The sequence below is a fragment of the Schistocerca nitens genome, chromosome 4, assembly GCF_023898315.1.
Source record: "Schistocerca nitens isolate TAMUIC-IGC-003100 chromosome 4, iqSchNite1.1, whole genome shotgun sequence".
Classification (NCBI taxonomy): Eukaryota; Metazoa; Arthropoda; class Insecta; order Orthoptera; family Acrididae; genus Schistocerca; species Schistocerca nitens.
The window spans coordinates 80,289,468-80,303,123 of NC_064617.1; the positions used below are offsets into that span (position 1 = coordinate 80,289,468).

The 13,656-nt window shown below is 38.8% G+C and overlaps 1 protein-coding gene across 7 annotated transcripts in view; it reads left to right on the forward strand.

Annotated features, from left to right (window-relative positions):
• LOC126251343 (epidermal growth factor receptor substrate 15-like 1) overlaps positions 1-13,656 on the forward strand; it is a 209,443-nt gene that overhangs the window by 8,278 nt on the left and 187,509 nt on the right. For all 7 annotated transcript variants that reach the window (XR_007545722.1, XR_007545723.1, XM_049951711.1 and 4 more), the window contains exons 2-5: positions 161-205; positions 2,851-3,084; positions 10,806-10,973; positions 11,111-11,221. Coding sequence is in view for 5 of the 7 variants with exons in the window: in XM_049951711.1 (XP_049807668.1) it covers positions 161-205; positions 2,851-3,084; positions 10,806-10,973; positions 11,111-11,221 (558 nt within the window). In the remaining 2 variants the exon portion in view is untranslated. The remainder of the gene's footprint in view (positions 1-160; positions 206-2,850; positions 3,085-10,805; positions 10,974-11,110; positions 11,222-13,656) is intronic.

Genomic DNA, 13,656 nt, shown 5'->3' on the forward strand with positions numbered 1-13,656 from the left:
ACTTGTCACAGGATCATCAAACTAGAATATTGGGGGAAAACACCTATGTATCTGACAATCTTGTGAATTATTTTCAGAAATTTGTACCAAAGAATAGGAAAAGTTTGTGTTCTTGATATAGTAAGGAGAGTTTAACATTATTTTTTTCCCTCTCTTTTAGGTGGCTGGTAATCATAACTCAGTTTACGAGGCATACTTCAGTCAGGTGAGTATGATTTATTTATGTTATGTTCTCTTATCTGTTGATTTCTAGGAACATTCTTGCAAAGCACCATAAAATTTTTCGCACCTCAGTCTAGCACACATTTTTAATTTGCCAAGGAGTTTGAAAATAACAAACACTCCATTGCGAGTGAAAGATTAATTTGGAATATTTGATGTGTTTGATATTTTTTCCATGAAGGGAAAGAAGGACAAAGCAGCAAAGGTACATAAGATATGGCATGCTGACAGATTTCTTGTCAATAACTAAAGTAGCAAGGAAGTGGACACAAGGGAGGAAAATGTTAATGTCTTTTGACAATTATATCTGATGAAGATTTTTATCTGGTTGCTTGATTTCTCTCCATATTTGTGTTAAACAACCCCAAAACTGAGACAACATATTCTGTCATCTATAGATCACTTCATAACATTGAAAGTTCTTTTCCATTTTGAGGCAGCGTTGTAGTCAGTTTTCATCTGTCGATATGCGAATGCAGTCAACGCATGGTGGAACAATAAGGCAGTCTTAGCCTTCCATTTTCCAGTTCTTTTATCATCTGTACTCTATAAAGTTTCAAAAAACAGAGGAATAAATTTGGGTGTGGTTGACTGATCATAATTCCAGTTGTACCTTGGATATTGTTGTTGTGTTTAGTGCCTTTTCCCCGTCACAAAGGTTGTGATGCCAGTTAGGTTTAAGGTCATGGCTTGTCATGGTGTAAGGTCCCTATTAATGTTCTACATATAAGGGAAACAACAGTCTACTTTGGTGTTAATTATGCATATCCACAGAAACTGTATTCATTAGTAGAGAAGAATCTATCTTAATTTTTTCTTTTCAATTAACTGTTGTGGGAATACTTTTTAATGGGTACCATGAGCTGTATGTTGATAGTGTACATATTCAGATGGCAGCAAAATATTGTTTTTGTGACCTTTCATTCTTATTCAGTTTTATTACGCATCCGTATATATCAGCTATCCATGTATTGTTGTCAGAGCATAAATTCAAACCATGCAAAGTCTAGTATGAACCAACAGTACGAAAAGGATAGATTGCTGTTCGTCGCATAAAGGAGGCATTGAGTCACAGGCAGGCACAAGGAAAGGAACACTAGACACATTCAAACTTTCGGCCAAAGTCTTCTCAGAAGTAGAATTCTCACACATTCGTGCAACAATTCATGCACACATGGCTACTGTCTCCGGAAGCTAATTAATTTGTACAGAATCAACTAGATGTCTAAAAGTCATGTTAGAATTGTTATCATTCATGGGTAACAACAGAAATTGATCCAAGAGGGGGGTGAAGTAACTGAAATTGGCAGTCGCTGATGTTGTTTACCGTAATTTATTTAATGCACTCACCAAAAATATGAAACTGTTCAGTACCATACATCATTTCTGACAGCTCTAAATTGCAACTTAAAGTAGCATAGTTTTCTTCATTTTATGTATACAGTTAAACTGAACTTCAAAATAACCACCAACTATGAAGTACCAGTAGCTGCAGAAAAGTGAAATAACAAGTCAATTTTAACATAAAGCTGGTATCAATATCTTCACAATAAAGTCAACTCCGTGATCTCCACCAAATGAGTACTGATAGCATCTCACAAACTTCAAATAATACGCAAAAGGAGACCTACATCTGATTCTGATAAATTATATTCACCTATATACCTAAATTGAACTGTACAATACCAAATAAACACATTAATAGTACATTAATTACAATTTCTTAAAACTGAATAAAAACCATACAAACTTTTCAGGAAACACAAGCACACACATTTCAAGACTTGCACAAAGTAAAATGTAGAAAATGAGACATCATTCTATTTGAAAAGCAAGCAACACAAAAATAAATATAACCAAAAAGTGTGTTTAAATTCATGTTTGTCCAAAGGAACTCTTCTTCCCCTGCCCACACTCAGGAACTGCGTGTTGGCAAATAAATCAACTTTTATTCAACAGCATTTGTATTTCAAGAGAGTGGATATACAGAGCCCTTTATTCCTTCAGTACTTACTTTTGGTTATTTCCTTAATAACTGGAAAAACACTGACCCATGTTCTAAATAGTGCATTAGCTGCAGTCTATAATCTTGCGTAAATGATATCAATTATATTTCTTGGTTTTGACTCGTTACATACATTGAGATGATTCTGTCTTTTGGGAATTTAGTGGCAGTGTTACACTAAGAAACATTTAGGATCCTAAGTTTTAGCAGTAGTGTTGCATATGTCAATAGTTAATTATTTTTATACATGAAGTGATACATTTGCGACCAACAAATTTTACGTTTATTCCAACCACACCCAGGGGATATTAGTCAAATTATGCTTGAGGTAGACTATTTTCGGTCACCTTTTCAAGACTTTTTTGTTATTTGTTTGTGTCATTGCATTAAAGAAATAACATTAACTGTGGGGAAGTCTTCTAGTCTAAATGTGTTTGGTATAGCAGCTACTTTGCTGTGTAACTGAACACTTGAAATGTGGCAAGTGTAAGTCTATTTCAACCCAATAATTTTAATGATTACCGTATGAATTCTGTTACTTATAGTATTGGCTGTGCCAGAGCAAAGTAATATTGACCATTTCATCATTTATTATTCAGAGCCTGTTATTGATTTTGATACAGGTTGAACACTCCAGTGATGGAACCATAGGAGCCTTACAAGCTGCAAAATTCTTGAAAAAGTCTGGTTTATCAGATGTTGTTTTAAGCAGAGTCTGGAGTCTTGCTGATCCAGCTGGAAAAGGATTTCTCAACAAAGATGGTTTCTTTGTTGCACTGAAACTTGTTGCATTGGCTCAATCTGGAATTGACGTAAATATGGTGAACATTACGATGGATACACCACCACCAAAAATGGTAAGAAAGCAATAGCTCATTAACTGTTCAGTTAGACTAAAACATTTGTACACATTGAGCGAATCTGCCGACTGTTGTAATATTGTTGTTTACTCCGAATAATGATTGAATAGTTCAGGTGAACATGCCATTAGATCCTCTTTGTTTCACTCACAGACAGAGAGAAGATTGACTGCACTTTATACAAACTATTAGCAGTGTTCCTGTGCATTGTATGCACAATATAACTTGGCAGCTTTTTCGGGGGTTACTCTGAGTGTAAACATGATATTACCACCTAGCACATCAGCATAGATATTGTGCATGATATTTCTTGTGCCACTATCTATGGCATAAGGAAGTAGCAAATGATCTCACATGTATTTGTAAGAAATTGAGAGCTCCACCCAGTGCCAGGGAAAGACATAAAGTTTGTTTGAAATTGTAGTCCTACAAGCACATGTTAAACAATATGAGGAAGGGTCCTTGGTATTTGCTGATGGTGTAATAATTAAGATGGGGCTGTAAGGAGAGAAAAAAGGAGAGTTGAATTTGGACAAGCACAATTTGAGAGACTGAAATTGACTACCAGTGGAACAACGGTAGTTTGTTTGGCAATGAGTGGAAAGCTTGCGACACTTCACTTGAAATTCCAAATTACAGAAAATAATATGGAAAACTTCAAATGTTTAAAGAGCTTATTTTATTTATGGAAAACACTGTAAATCAGATAACTGGCAATATAAGACATGTAGCTTCACAGTTCTGTCTCTGTTCATCACACATCATGGGATAGAATTTACTTACTATATTGGGAGACCACTTTGCATGTACCATATTTCATTGAATTACTTATACAGGCCAAGTCAAAAAGGACTTTACAACTATGGAATGATATAGAAATTTATTGAGAGCTTACTGAATGATTAGATGTGTCGTGTACTGAACAACCTCAAGTTTGATTCATGTAGTGAATCAGTACCCCATTGCTCCACCATGTATGTCAGCAAGTGCACAGTTAAAATGGCTGCTTTCACTGGTCCAGAGCTTGCTTGCTGTGTGTTTTGGCTTCATGAAATGAACTCTGCAACAGCTGTTCGGCGTAAATTTCGCACTGAATACACTAAAGAAAGTCCAAGCAGGCCTACAATTATTCTTGGCTCAAGAATTTTGTTGAGACGGATTGATCATTGCAACATGATAAATCACCAGGTTGCCTGTGTGTTGATTATGTTGAAAAGGTTGGGGAGCGCTTTGCCCACAGTCCCCAAAAATCGATGTGACGTGTGCCTCACGAGACTGGTATTCCACAAAAGACTGTTTGGCGAGTACTGTGTTGATGTTTACACTTCAAACCATATAGATTGACAGTGGTACACCACATTAGTGATGCAGATAAGGTTGCTCGTGAGGAATTCTGTGTGGAAATGTAGCACCAGATAGAGAACTATGTGTGGAAATGTCGCACCAGATGGAGAACAATGATACATTTCTGATCACAATAATCTTTAGCAGTGAGTCAGCATTTCATATCAGTGGCATGGTGAACACACACAACCTGAGAATATGAGGCAGTAAAAATCCACATGCAACACTGGAACACATTCATGGCAGCCCCAGAATTAATGTGTTTTGCACTCTTAGCAAATTGAAAGTGTACAGCCCTTTCTTCTTCAAGAAAACTGTCACTGGTGTTGTGTATCTGGATATGCTTGAAAACTTTTTAATTCCACAGATCAATGAAGATGACTGAGGTGTCAGCAAAACAGTGCACCACCTCATTTCCTTATGGAAGTTCGAGGTTTCCTCGATAATCACTTCCCAGATCGGTGGATTGGTCATGAAGGGCCAGTCGCGTGGCCACTTTGCACCACAGTCTACTCACCGCTGTATTTCTTTATCTGGGGTTTCTTTAAAGACCGTGTGTATGTTCCTCCCCTACCAAAAAGCTTAGTGACCTGAAAAACTGAATCTATACTGCTCTTGCACAAGTTATGCTCAATTTGCTGCAACAAATGTGGGAAGAAATTGAGTACCGGTTGGATGTCGTCTATTGTGTCACAAATGGTAATCATGTTGAACCAAAATGGCACTTGGCACTTTTATGTGAAACTTGAGGTTGCTTGCTACAAAATGATGCATCTACCGATTCTGTAAGTTAACTCAAAAAAATTCTCTGTAATTTCAAAGCTGTAAACTCCTTTCTGACTCATTAAATTGATCAGACTGGCCAGTTTTCAGGAGGAGGAAATTGAAATCCCATTATCTTTCTTCCAGATTACCAAAAAAAACAAGAAAAGAAAAGAAAAATGTGCATATACAAGAGAAATGCGGACTACAAAGCAGTCTAATTTATATGATATTACTAAAATTGGTTGTTGGACTGCAGGGGAATGTTAAGAATGAAGTTTCACCCAATGGGCCAAATATCCTAGAAAGAACTTAGGGAAGAAAAAAAAATTGTAAAAGGCACTTAGAGTTGCAATGGTGTGAAAAATGTATTTACCAATAAAAATTTATTGATCAGGTGAACATCTGCAACTGAGGAACATAGTTGTAGAATAAAAATCCACTTCAGTTGCTAGTAATTCTCTTAATTTATTCCATGACCAGTTTTGAAGCTTAAAGCTTCAACTTCTGGTACCACCAAACAATTATGAAAATGTAATTGTGGCGGTTGGGCTCATCAGTCATTGGGAATGGGGCCCATGTCAAACAAACTCATGCAAGCATAGGAACAGCAACCACAGCACCCACCTGGACAGCACGACATGAAAATTTGACGTGGGTGTGATCCCCAATGACTGATTGACCTGACCACCACACGTTCATGTTTTTGTAAATACTTGGTAGCACTTGAAGATGAAGCTTAGAGTTTTGAAACTGGCTGTGCAATAAATTAAGAAAATTACTAGCAGCTGAAGCAGATTTTTATTCTATAAATATTTACCAGTAACTTAGATTGTTATCGATACTGCAAGCAGCTTACATCAAACACAGTAGAATTGGAGTGGTGTTGGCACAAGAAGAAGAAGAAGAAGAAGAAGAAGAAGAAGAAGAAGAAGAAGAAGAAATTCTTTAAAGATACAGCACAGGTTTTCAGCTTGGAATAAATATTCGATTATTGCAAGACACAGACTTGTGAGTGATGTACAACAACTTACCCTTATGTGGTACTGTATGTCAAAGACTGAAAAGCATAACATTTTTTTCTCATCATGTAGGTCTTTGGAAACAGGTAAGTTCTGGGCTCTTTGTTTAGAGAAAATTCTGTCAAGCCAACCTTTACAACCCCCCCCCCCCCCTCCCTTATGATTTGATAAAAGTAAAGAATACAAATATGAGAGATAATGATAAAGAAGTTGCTACAGCTTATAGATGATCCACACAAATACTGTAAGGACCTTACCATAAAAAATGTTGACAACAAAACACTAGAACAACTTTTTTATTAACATAATTAGTATGTAACTAGACCATTTTTGCCCACTTGCATAACTATAACTATAACTTCAGTCAGAATAGAAATGTTGTTGTTGTTGTTGTGGTCTTCAGTCCTGAGACTGGTTTGATGCACAGCTCTCCATGCCACTCTATCCTGTGCAAGCCTCTTCATCTCCCAGTACCAACTGCAACCTACATCCTTCTGAATCTGCTTAGTGTATTGATCTCTTGGTCTCCCTCTACAATTTTTACCCTCCACGCTGCCCTCCAATGCTAAATTTGTGATCCCTTGATGCCTCAGAACATGTCCTACCAACTAATTCCTTCTTCCAGTCAAGTTGTGCCACAAACTTCTCTTCTTCCCAATCCTATTCAATACCTCCTCATTAGTTACGTGATCTACCCACCTTATCTTCAGCATTCTTCTGTAGCACCACATTTCGAAAGCTTCTATTCTCTTCTTGTCCAAACTATTTATCGTCCATGTTTCACTTCCATACATGACTACACTCCATACAAATACTTTCAGAAACGACTTCCTGACACTTAAATCTATACTCGATGTTAACAAATTTCTCTTCTTCAGAAACGATTTCCTTGTCATTGCCAGTCTACATTTTATATCCTCTCTACTTCGACCATCATCAGTTATTTTACTCCTTAAATAGCAAAACTCCTTTACTACTTTAAGTGTCTCATTTCCTAATCTAATCCCCTCAGCATCACCCGATTTAATTTGACTACATTCCATTATCCTCGTTTTGCTTTTGTTGATGTTCATCTTATATCCTCCTATCAAGACACTGTCCATTCCGTTCAACTGCTCTTCCAAGTCCTTTGCTGTCTCTGACAGAATTACAATGTCATCGGCGAACCTCAAAGTTTTTACTTCTTCTCCATGAATTTTAATACCTACTCCGAATTTTTCTTTTGTTTCCTTTACTGCTTGCTCAATATACAGATTGAATAACATCGGGGAGAGGCTACAATCCTGTCTCACTCCTTTCCCAACCACTGCTTCCCTTTCATGCCCCTCGCCGCTTATAACTGCCATCTGGTTTCTGTACAAATTGTAAATACCCTTTCGCTCCTTGTATTTTACCCTTGCCACCTTCAGAAATGTAGAAATTATGAATTATTTCTAGAGTAATTTCCACCGACCGTCATGCAATACTGAACTTATTGAAGCCAGAAATGATACAAAAGAGAATATGCCCTTCATTGCCTGATCTGATTCAAAGACTAAATCATTGATAAAGTTCAAATGCTTTGGGTATCAATTGAAAGAAAAAGAATATTCCACATTTATTATCAACTCATTATTCAGGTGCTGCTTGGATTAGCAGGATTAATAGTTTAGACAGTACTGTTTACAGATTAATTTTAGTTCATTTGCAGCTATAGCAATATTTGGAAAATACATTGCAAAATCCTCACCCAGTTAGGAAGTGCTTTTATTTATTTTTTATTTCTTTACAAGTTTCGAATGTATTTATACAATTACTATATTTTAGTCACTTGATTGTTCACAAAGTTATTAGTTGCACGTAATCTGAATGAAAAATTATTACAATTTATCTTGACTGTCTAATGATTGTGAAGTAAACTAACCACAGTTTCTGAAGGAGATGTTGTTGTTGTGGTCTTCAGTCCTGAGACTGGTTTGATGCAGCTCTCCATGCTACTCTATCCTGTGCAAGCTTCTTCATCTCCCAGTACCTACTGCAACCTACATCCTTCTGAATCTGCTTAGTGTATTCATCTCTTGGCCTTCCTCTATGATTTTTACCCTCCACGCTGCCCTCCAATGCTAAATTTGTGATCCCTTGATGCCTCAAAACATGTCCTACCAACCGATCCCTTCTTCTAGTCAAATTGTGCCACAAACTTCTCTTCTCCCCAATCCTATTCAATACCTCCTCATTAGTTATGTGATCTACCCATCTAATCTTCAGCATTCTTCTGTAGCACCACATTTCGAAAGCTTCTATTCTCTTCTTGTCCAAACTAGTTATCGTCCATGTTTCACTTCCATACATGGCTACACTCCATACAAATACTTTCAGAAACGACTTCCTGACACTTAAATCTATACTCGACGTTAACAAATTTCTCTTCTTCAGAAACGATTTCCTTGCCATTGCCAGTCTACATTTTGTATCCTCTCTACTTCGACCATCATCAGTTATTTTACTCCCCAAATAGTAAAACTCCTTTACTACTTTAAGTGTCTCATTTCCTAATCTAATTCCCTCGGCATCACCCGATTTAATTTGACTACATTCCATTATCCTCGTTTTGCTTTTGTTGATGTTCATCTTATATCCTCCTTTCAAGACACTGTCCATTCCGTTCAACTGCTCTTCCAAGTCCTTTGCTGTCTCTGACAGAATTACAATGTCATCGGCAAACCTCAAAGTTTTTACATCTTCTCCATGAATTTTAATACCTACTCCGAATTTTTCTTTTGCTTCCTTTACTGCTTGCTCAATATACAGATTGAATAACATCGGGGAGAGGCTACAACCCTGTCTCACTCCTTTCCCAACCACTGCTTCCCTTTCATGCCCCTCGACTCTTATAACTGCCATCTGGTTTCTGTACAAATTGTAAATAGCCTTTCGCTCCCTGTATTTTACCCCTACCACCCTCAGAATTTGAAAGAGAGTATTCCAGTTAACATTGTCAAAAGCTTTCTCTAAGTCTACAAATGCTAGAAACGTAGGTTTGCCTTTCCTTAATCTTTCTTCTAAGATAAGTCGTAAGGTCAGTATTGCCTCACGTGTTCCAGTATTTCTACGGAATCCAAACTGATCTTCCCCGAGGTCCGCTTCTACCAGTTTTTCCATTCATCTGTAAAGAATTCGCGTTAGTATTTTGCAGCTGTGACTTATTAAACTCTATATTTATGGTTCAAATGGCTCTGAGCACTATGGGACTTAACTGCTGAGGTCATCAGTCACCTAGAACTTAGAACTAATTAAACCTAACTATCCTAAGGACGTCACACACATCCATGCTCGAGGCAGGATTCAAACCTGCAACCGTAGTGGTAGCGCGGTTCCAGATTGTACCTCCTATAACCACTCTGTATTTAAAAGTTGAATTCCCGTTGTACTCTTACTGTTACTACCCTTGCTTTTAATTTCGTCGAAGGTTATTTTGACTCTTCTATATGCTGAATCAATCCTTCCGAGAATCATTTCTTTGTAGATTCCTTCACATTTTTCATGCAGCCATTGCGTCTCAACTACATACACTGCTGGCCACCGTAAATGCACACCAATAACCGGAAAACAGCTTTCGCATCCCGCAACTACCCTCCCGACCCGGTACAGAAGCAAATAGCTAGAGCCACTTCCTCATCCCCTCAAACCCAGAACGTCTCACAGAAGAACCCCAGAAGTGCCCCACTTGTGACAGGATACTTTCTGGGACTGGATCAGACTCTGAATGTGGCTCTCCAGCAGGGATATGACTTCCTCAAATCCTGAGCCACTTCCTCATCCCCTCAAACCCAGAACGTCTCACAGAAGAACCCCAGAAGTGCCCCACTTGTGACAGGATACTTTCTGGGACTGGATCAGACTCTGAATGTGGCTCTCCAGCAGGGATATGACTTCCTCAAATCCTGCCCTGAAATGAGATAACAATTCTTATCTATGATGGACATCTACCTGTAGTAAGGATTAGACTACCCCATCATGCGACGGTTCAATCCCGTCTCCGGCCATCCTGATTTAGGTTTTCCGTGATTTCCCTAAATCGTTTCAGGCAAATGCCGGGATGGTTCCTTTGAAAGGGCACGGCCGATTTCCTTACCAATCCTTCCCTAACCCGAGCTAGCGCTCCGTCTCTAATGACCTCGTTGTCGACGGGACGTTAAACACTAACCACCACCTACCCCATCATGACTACGGGTGGGTCCCATTTATCCTGGGATCTGAGTGAGCTGCCCTTCCTTGTAAACCTTCCCCAACCCATTTCCCTCCCCTCCCTGGTAACGGAACGACTGGTTCTGAAAGATAGTATGTCACTTTTACTTCTATGTGAGTTTATTGGCTGTAGTATACATTTCGCCTTCAGAAGGTAAGTATTGACTGTTATTGAGAACCAGTGTTAGAAGTAAAAACAAAAAAGAGAGCCTGAGGGGAAACTCAATATGCTGTTAGCTAGCAGCTTGCTGGAAATTGTTTTTCCATACAAGATATTTTTTGTTTTTCTATGCAATAATTAGACAACTGTATTCTTTAAGGGAGCAGTAGCTATGTACTGACAGAATTCTTCCTTTTTTTCAGGGGGATATTCTACCTGCAAGTACAATTCACAATAACCTTATGTCACCACCGGTCATGAACAGCTCTGTATCACTTAGTGACTGGGCAGTAAAACCAGCGGAGAAGGCAAAATATGATAAATTATTTGATTCATTACAACCTCTAAATGGTATGATCCCTGGAAATAAGGTAAACACACATTGTGTATTACACAAAAAATATTAAAAATTTTCAAAGTGCTGTAAATATTTACATATCTTAATCTTTGTAAAGATCTTTTTCTATTCTTTGAAGAATATTTCCTAACAAGTATTCAAAATTGATAGGTTAAAGGTGTGTTAATGGATTCAAAGTTGCCACTGGAAACACTGGGAAAAATATGGGATCTTGCAGATATGGATAAAGATGGAATGCTGGACAGGCACGAGTTTATGGTGGTAAGTGAAATAGTATATCCAGTTACCTATAGGCAATAATAGCTTATTAAACATGTGCTTAGAGTGAATCGCGAAAGAAATGATAGTGTTTGCTAAACATCTGATATGCAAAGGGATAAACATCTCGGGTAATAAATCTTTATCTAGGATTTTGTTGATCCCCCTATACTTCTGATAGAGTGCACATATTGTTATCGAGACTTGTTGGATGCAATTGGATAGAGTCCCAATGGTATTCACTATATAGGAACCACCTTTATCAAAGATTTTACTGTTGTGGCAACATCAACGTGCCACCTCTAACATATATCCATCCTTTGTTTTCTAAATTATCAAACAGTTTACATTCCCATTTTACAAAACTGTTATTTTATTTTAAGTCGGTAAAAAGCTGCCTTTGTAAAAAGAGTAAAATAATTGGCTTGGCTCCACATGACTGACACAGGCAATAGTGCATGTGGACATGGATCAGTTTTGGTAAGCTTTGGCTCATCCAAGCTTGGCAGGAAGGCAAAACAGCTAAGAAGACATTGAGAAGTTAGTGGTTATTTACTGAGCAGCAACTGAAAAAATAGTGATATGGCAACTGATATGTGGTGAAATTAATGATAAAATTGTAGCATTTTGAAAGTAGCTTTGTTCATTTGCTGGCAGTGGAAATGTAATTGTGAAAATTGCAGTTTTTAGCTGTCGATGATTTGCTGGAAGTCTGAAGCTTCCAAAATAATAGTATCTTGTGTAGTACCCACCTGGAAATAATATGATGCAATTGTGTGTTCATCCAACCTCACATATACAGACACAAAGAGGTTGGGCAGAGATGTCAGTCGAGGCAGAAGTACAGAGGCAAAGATGATGTTGAATGACAGGTGAGGTACGAGGGGCGGCAACTTCACATTAGCGGAGGTTGAGACCTGGTGGGTAACGGGACAAACCACCTTCCCTATCCTCTGGCTCCTACCCTTGTAACTGCCCCCGGTGTAAAACCTGTCCCATGCACCCTCCCACCACCACAAGCAACAGTATCTCCATTATGACAGCTGCCACACATTCCATATCAAACAGTCCCTTCCCTACAGCTTAGGTCTTCGTGGTGAACGAATCTGCTCCAGTCCTGAATCCCTGAACCATTACACCAATAACCGGAAAACAGCTTTCACATCCCGCAACTATCCTCCCGACCTGGTACAGAAGCAAATAGCTAGAGCCACTTCCTCATCCCCTCAAACCCAGAACCTCTCACAGAAGAACCCCAGAAGTGCCCCACTTGTGACAGGATACTTTCTGGGACTGGATCAGACTCTGAATGTGGCTCTCCAGCAGGGATATGACTTCATCAAATCCTGCCCTGAAATGAGATCCATCCTTCATGAAATCCTCCCCACTCCACCAAGAGTGTCTTTCGGCCGTCCACCTAACCTTCGTAACCTCTTAGTTCATCCCTATGAAATCCCCAAACCACCTTCCCTACCCTCTGGCTCCTACCCTTGTAACCAGCCCTGGTGCAAAGCCTGTCCCATGCACCCTCCCACTACCACCTACTCTAGTCCTGTAACTTGGAAGATGTACACGATCAAAGGCAGAGCCACGTGTGAAAGCACCCACGTGATTTACCAACTGACATGCCTACACTGTGAAGCCTTCTATGTGGGAATGACCAGTAACAAAGTGTCCATTCGCAAGAATGGACACAGGCAGACAGTGTTTGTTGGTAATGAGGATCACCCTGTGGCTAAACACGCCTTGGCGCACAGCCAGCACATCTTGGCACAGTGTTACACCGTCCAGGTTATCTGGATACTTCCCACTAACACCAACCTATCCGAACTCCGGAGATGGGAACTTGCTCTTCAATATATCCTCTCTTCCCGTTATCCACCAGGCCTCAATCTCCACTAATTTCAAGTTGCCGCCACTCATACCTCACCTGTCATTCAACAACATCTTTGCCTCTGCACTTCCGCCTCGACTGACATCTCTGCCCAAACTCTTTGCCTTTGAATATGTCTGCTTGTGTCTGTATATATATGTGTGTGTGTGTGTGTGTGTGTGTGTGTGTGTGTGTGTGTGTATTTATTCTACTCTAGCTCATCAACGTTTGCGTATCGACAACCCAACACTTATGCTTTTCAAGGAGTGGTCTCCTTTAATCCTAAAGTGTTTTCATTCTCTTTTATAATACTTTTACCTTTTTTCACCATGTTTCACTAACGTATATCTGTCGCTTTAGTGTAATAGTATATTGCATGGTATAGGTGTAAATAACAGAATTTGCATTATTTGTAATCAAATTTAGTAACAGAAATGTGAACATGTATTAAATCTCAAACTGAAAACATACCAATATTATTATTTCTTATGTGCATTCCAGGACATATGGGGGGGGTTAATGTATAATAACATAATTAATATTCTGTCTCGTATTTGTTTGCAGG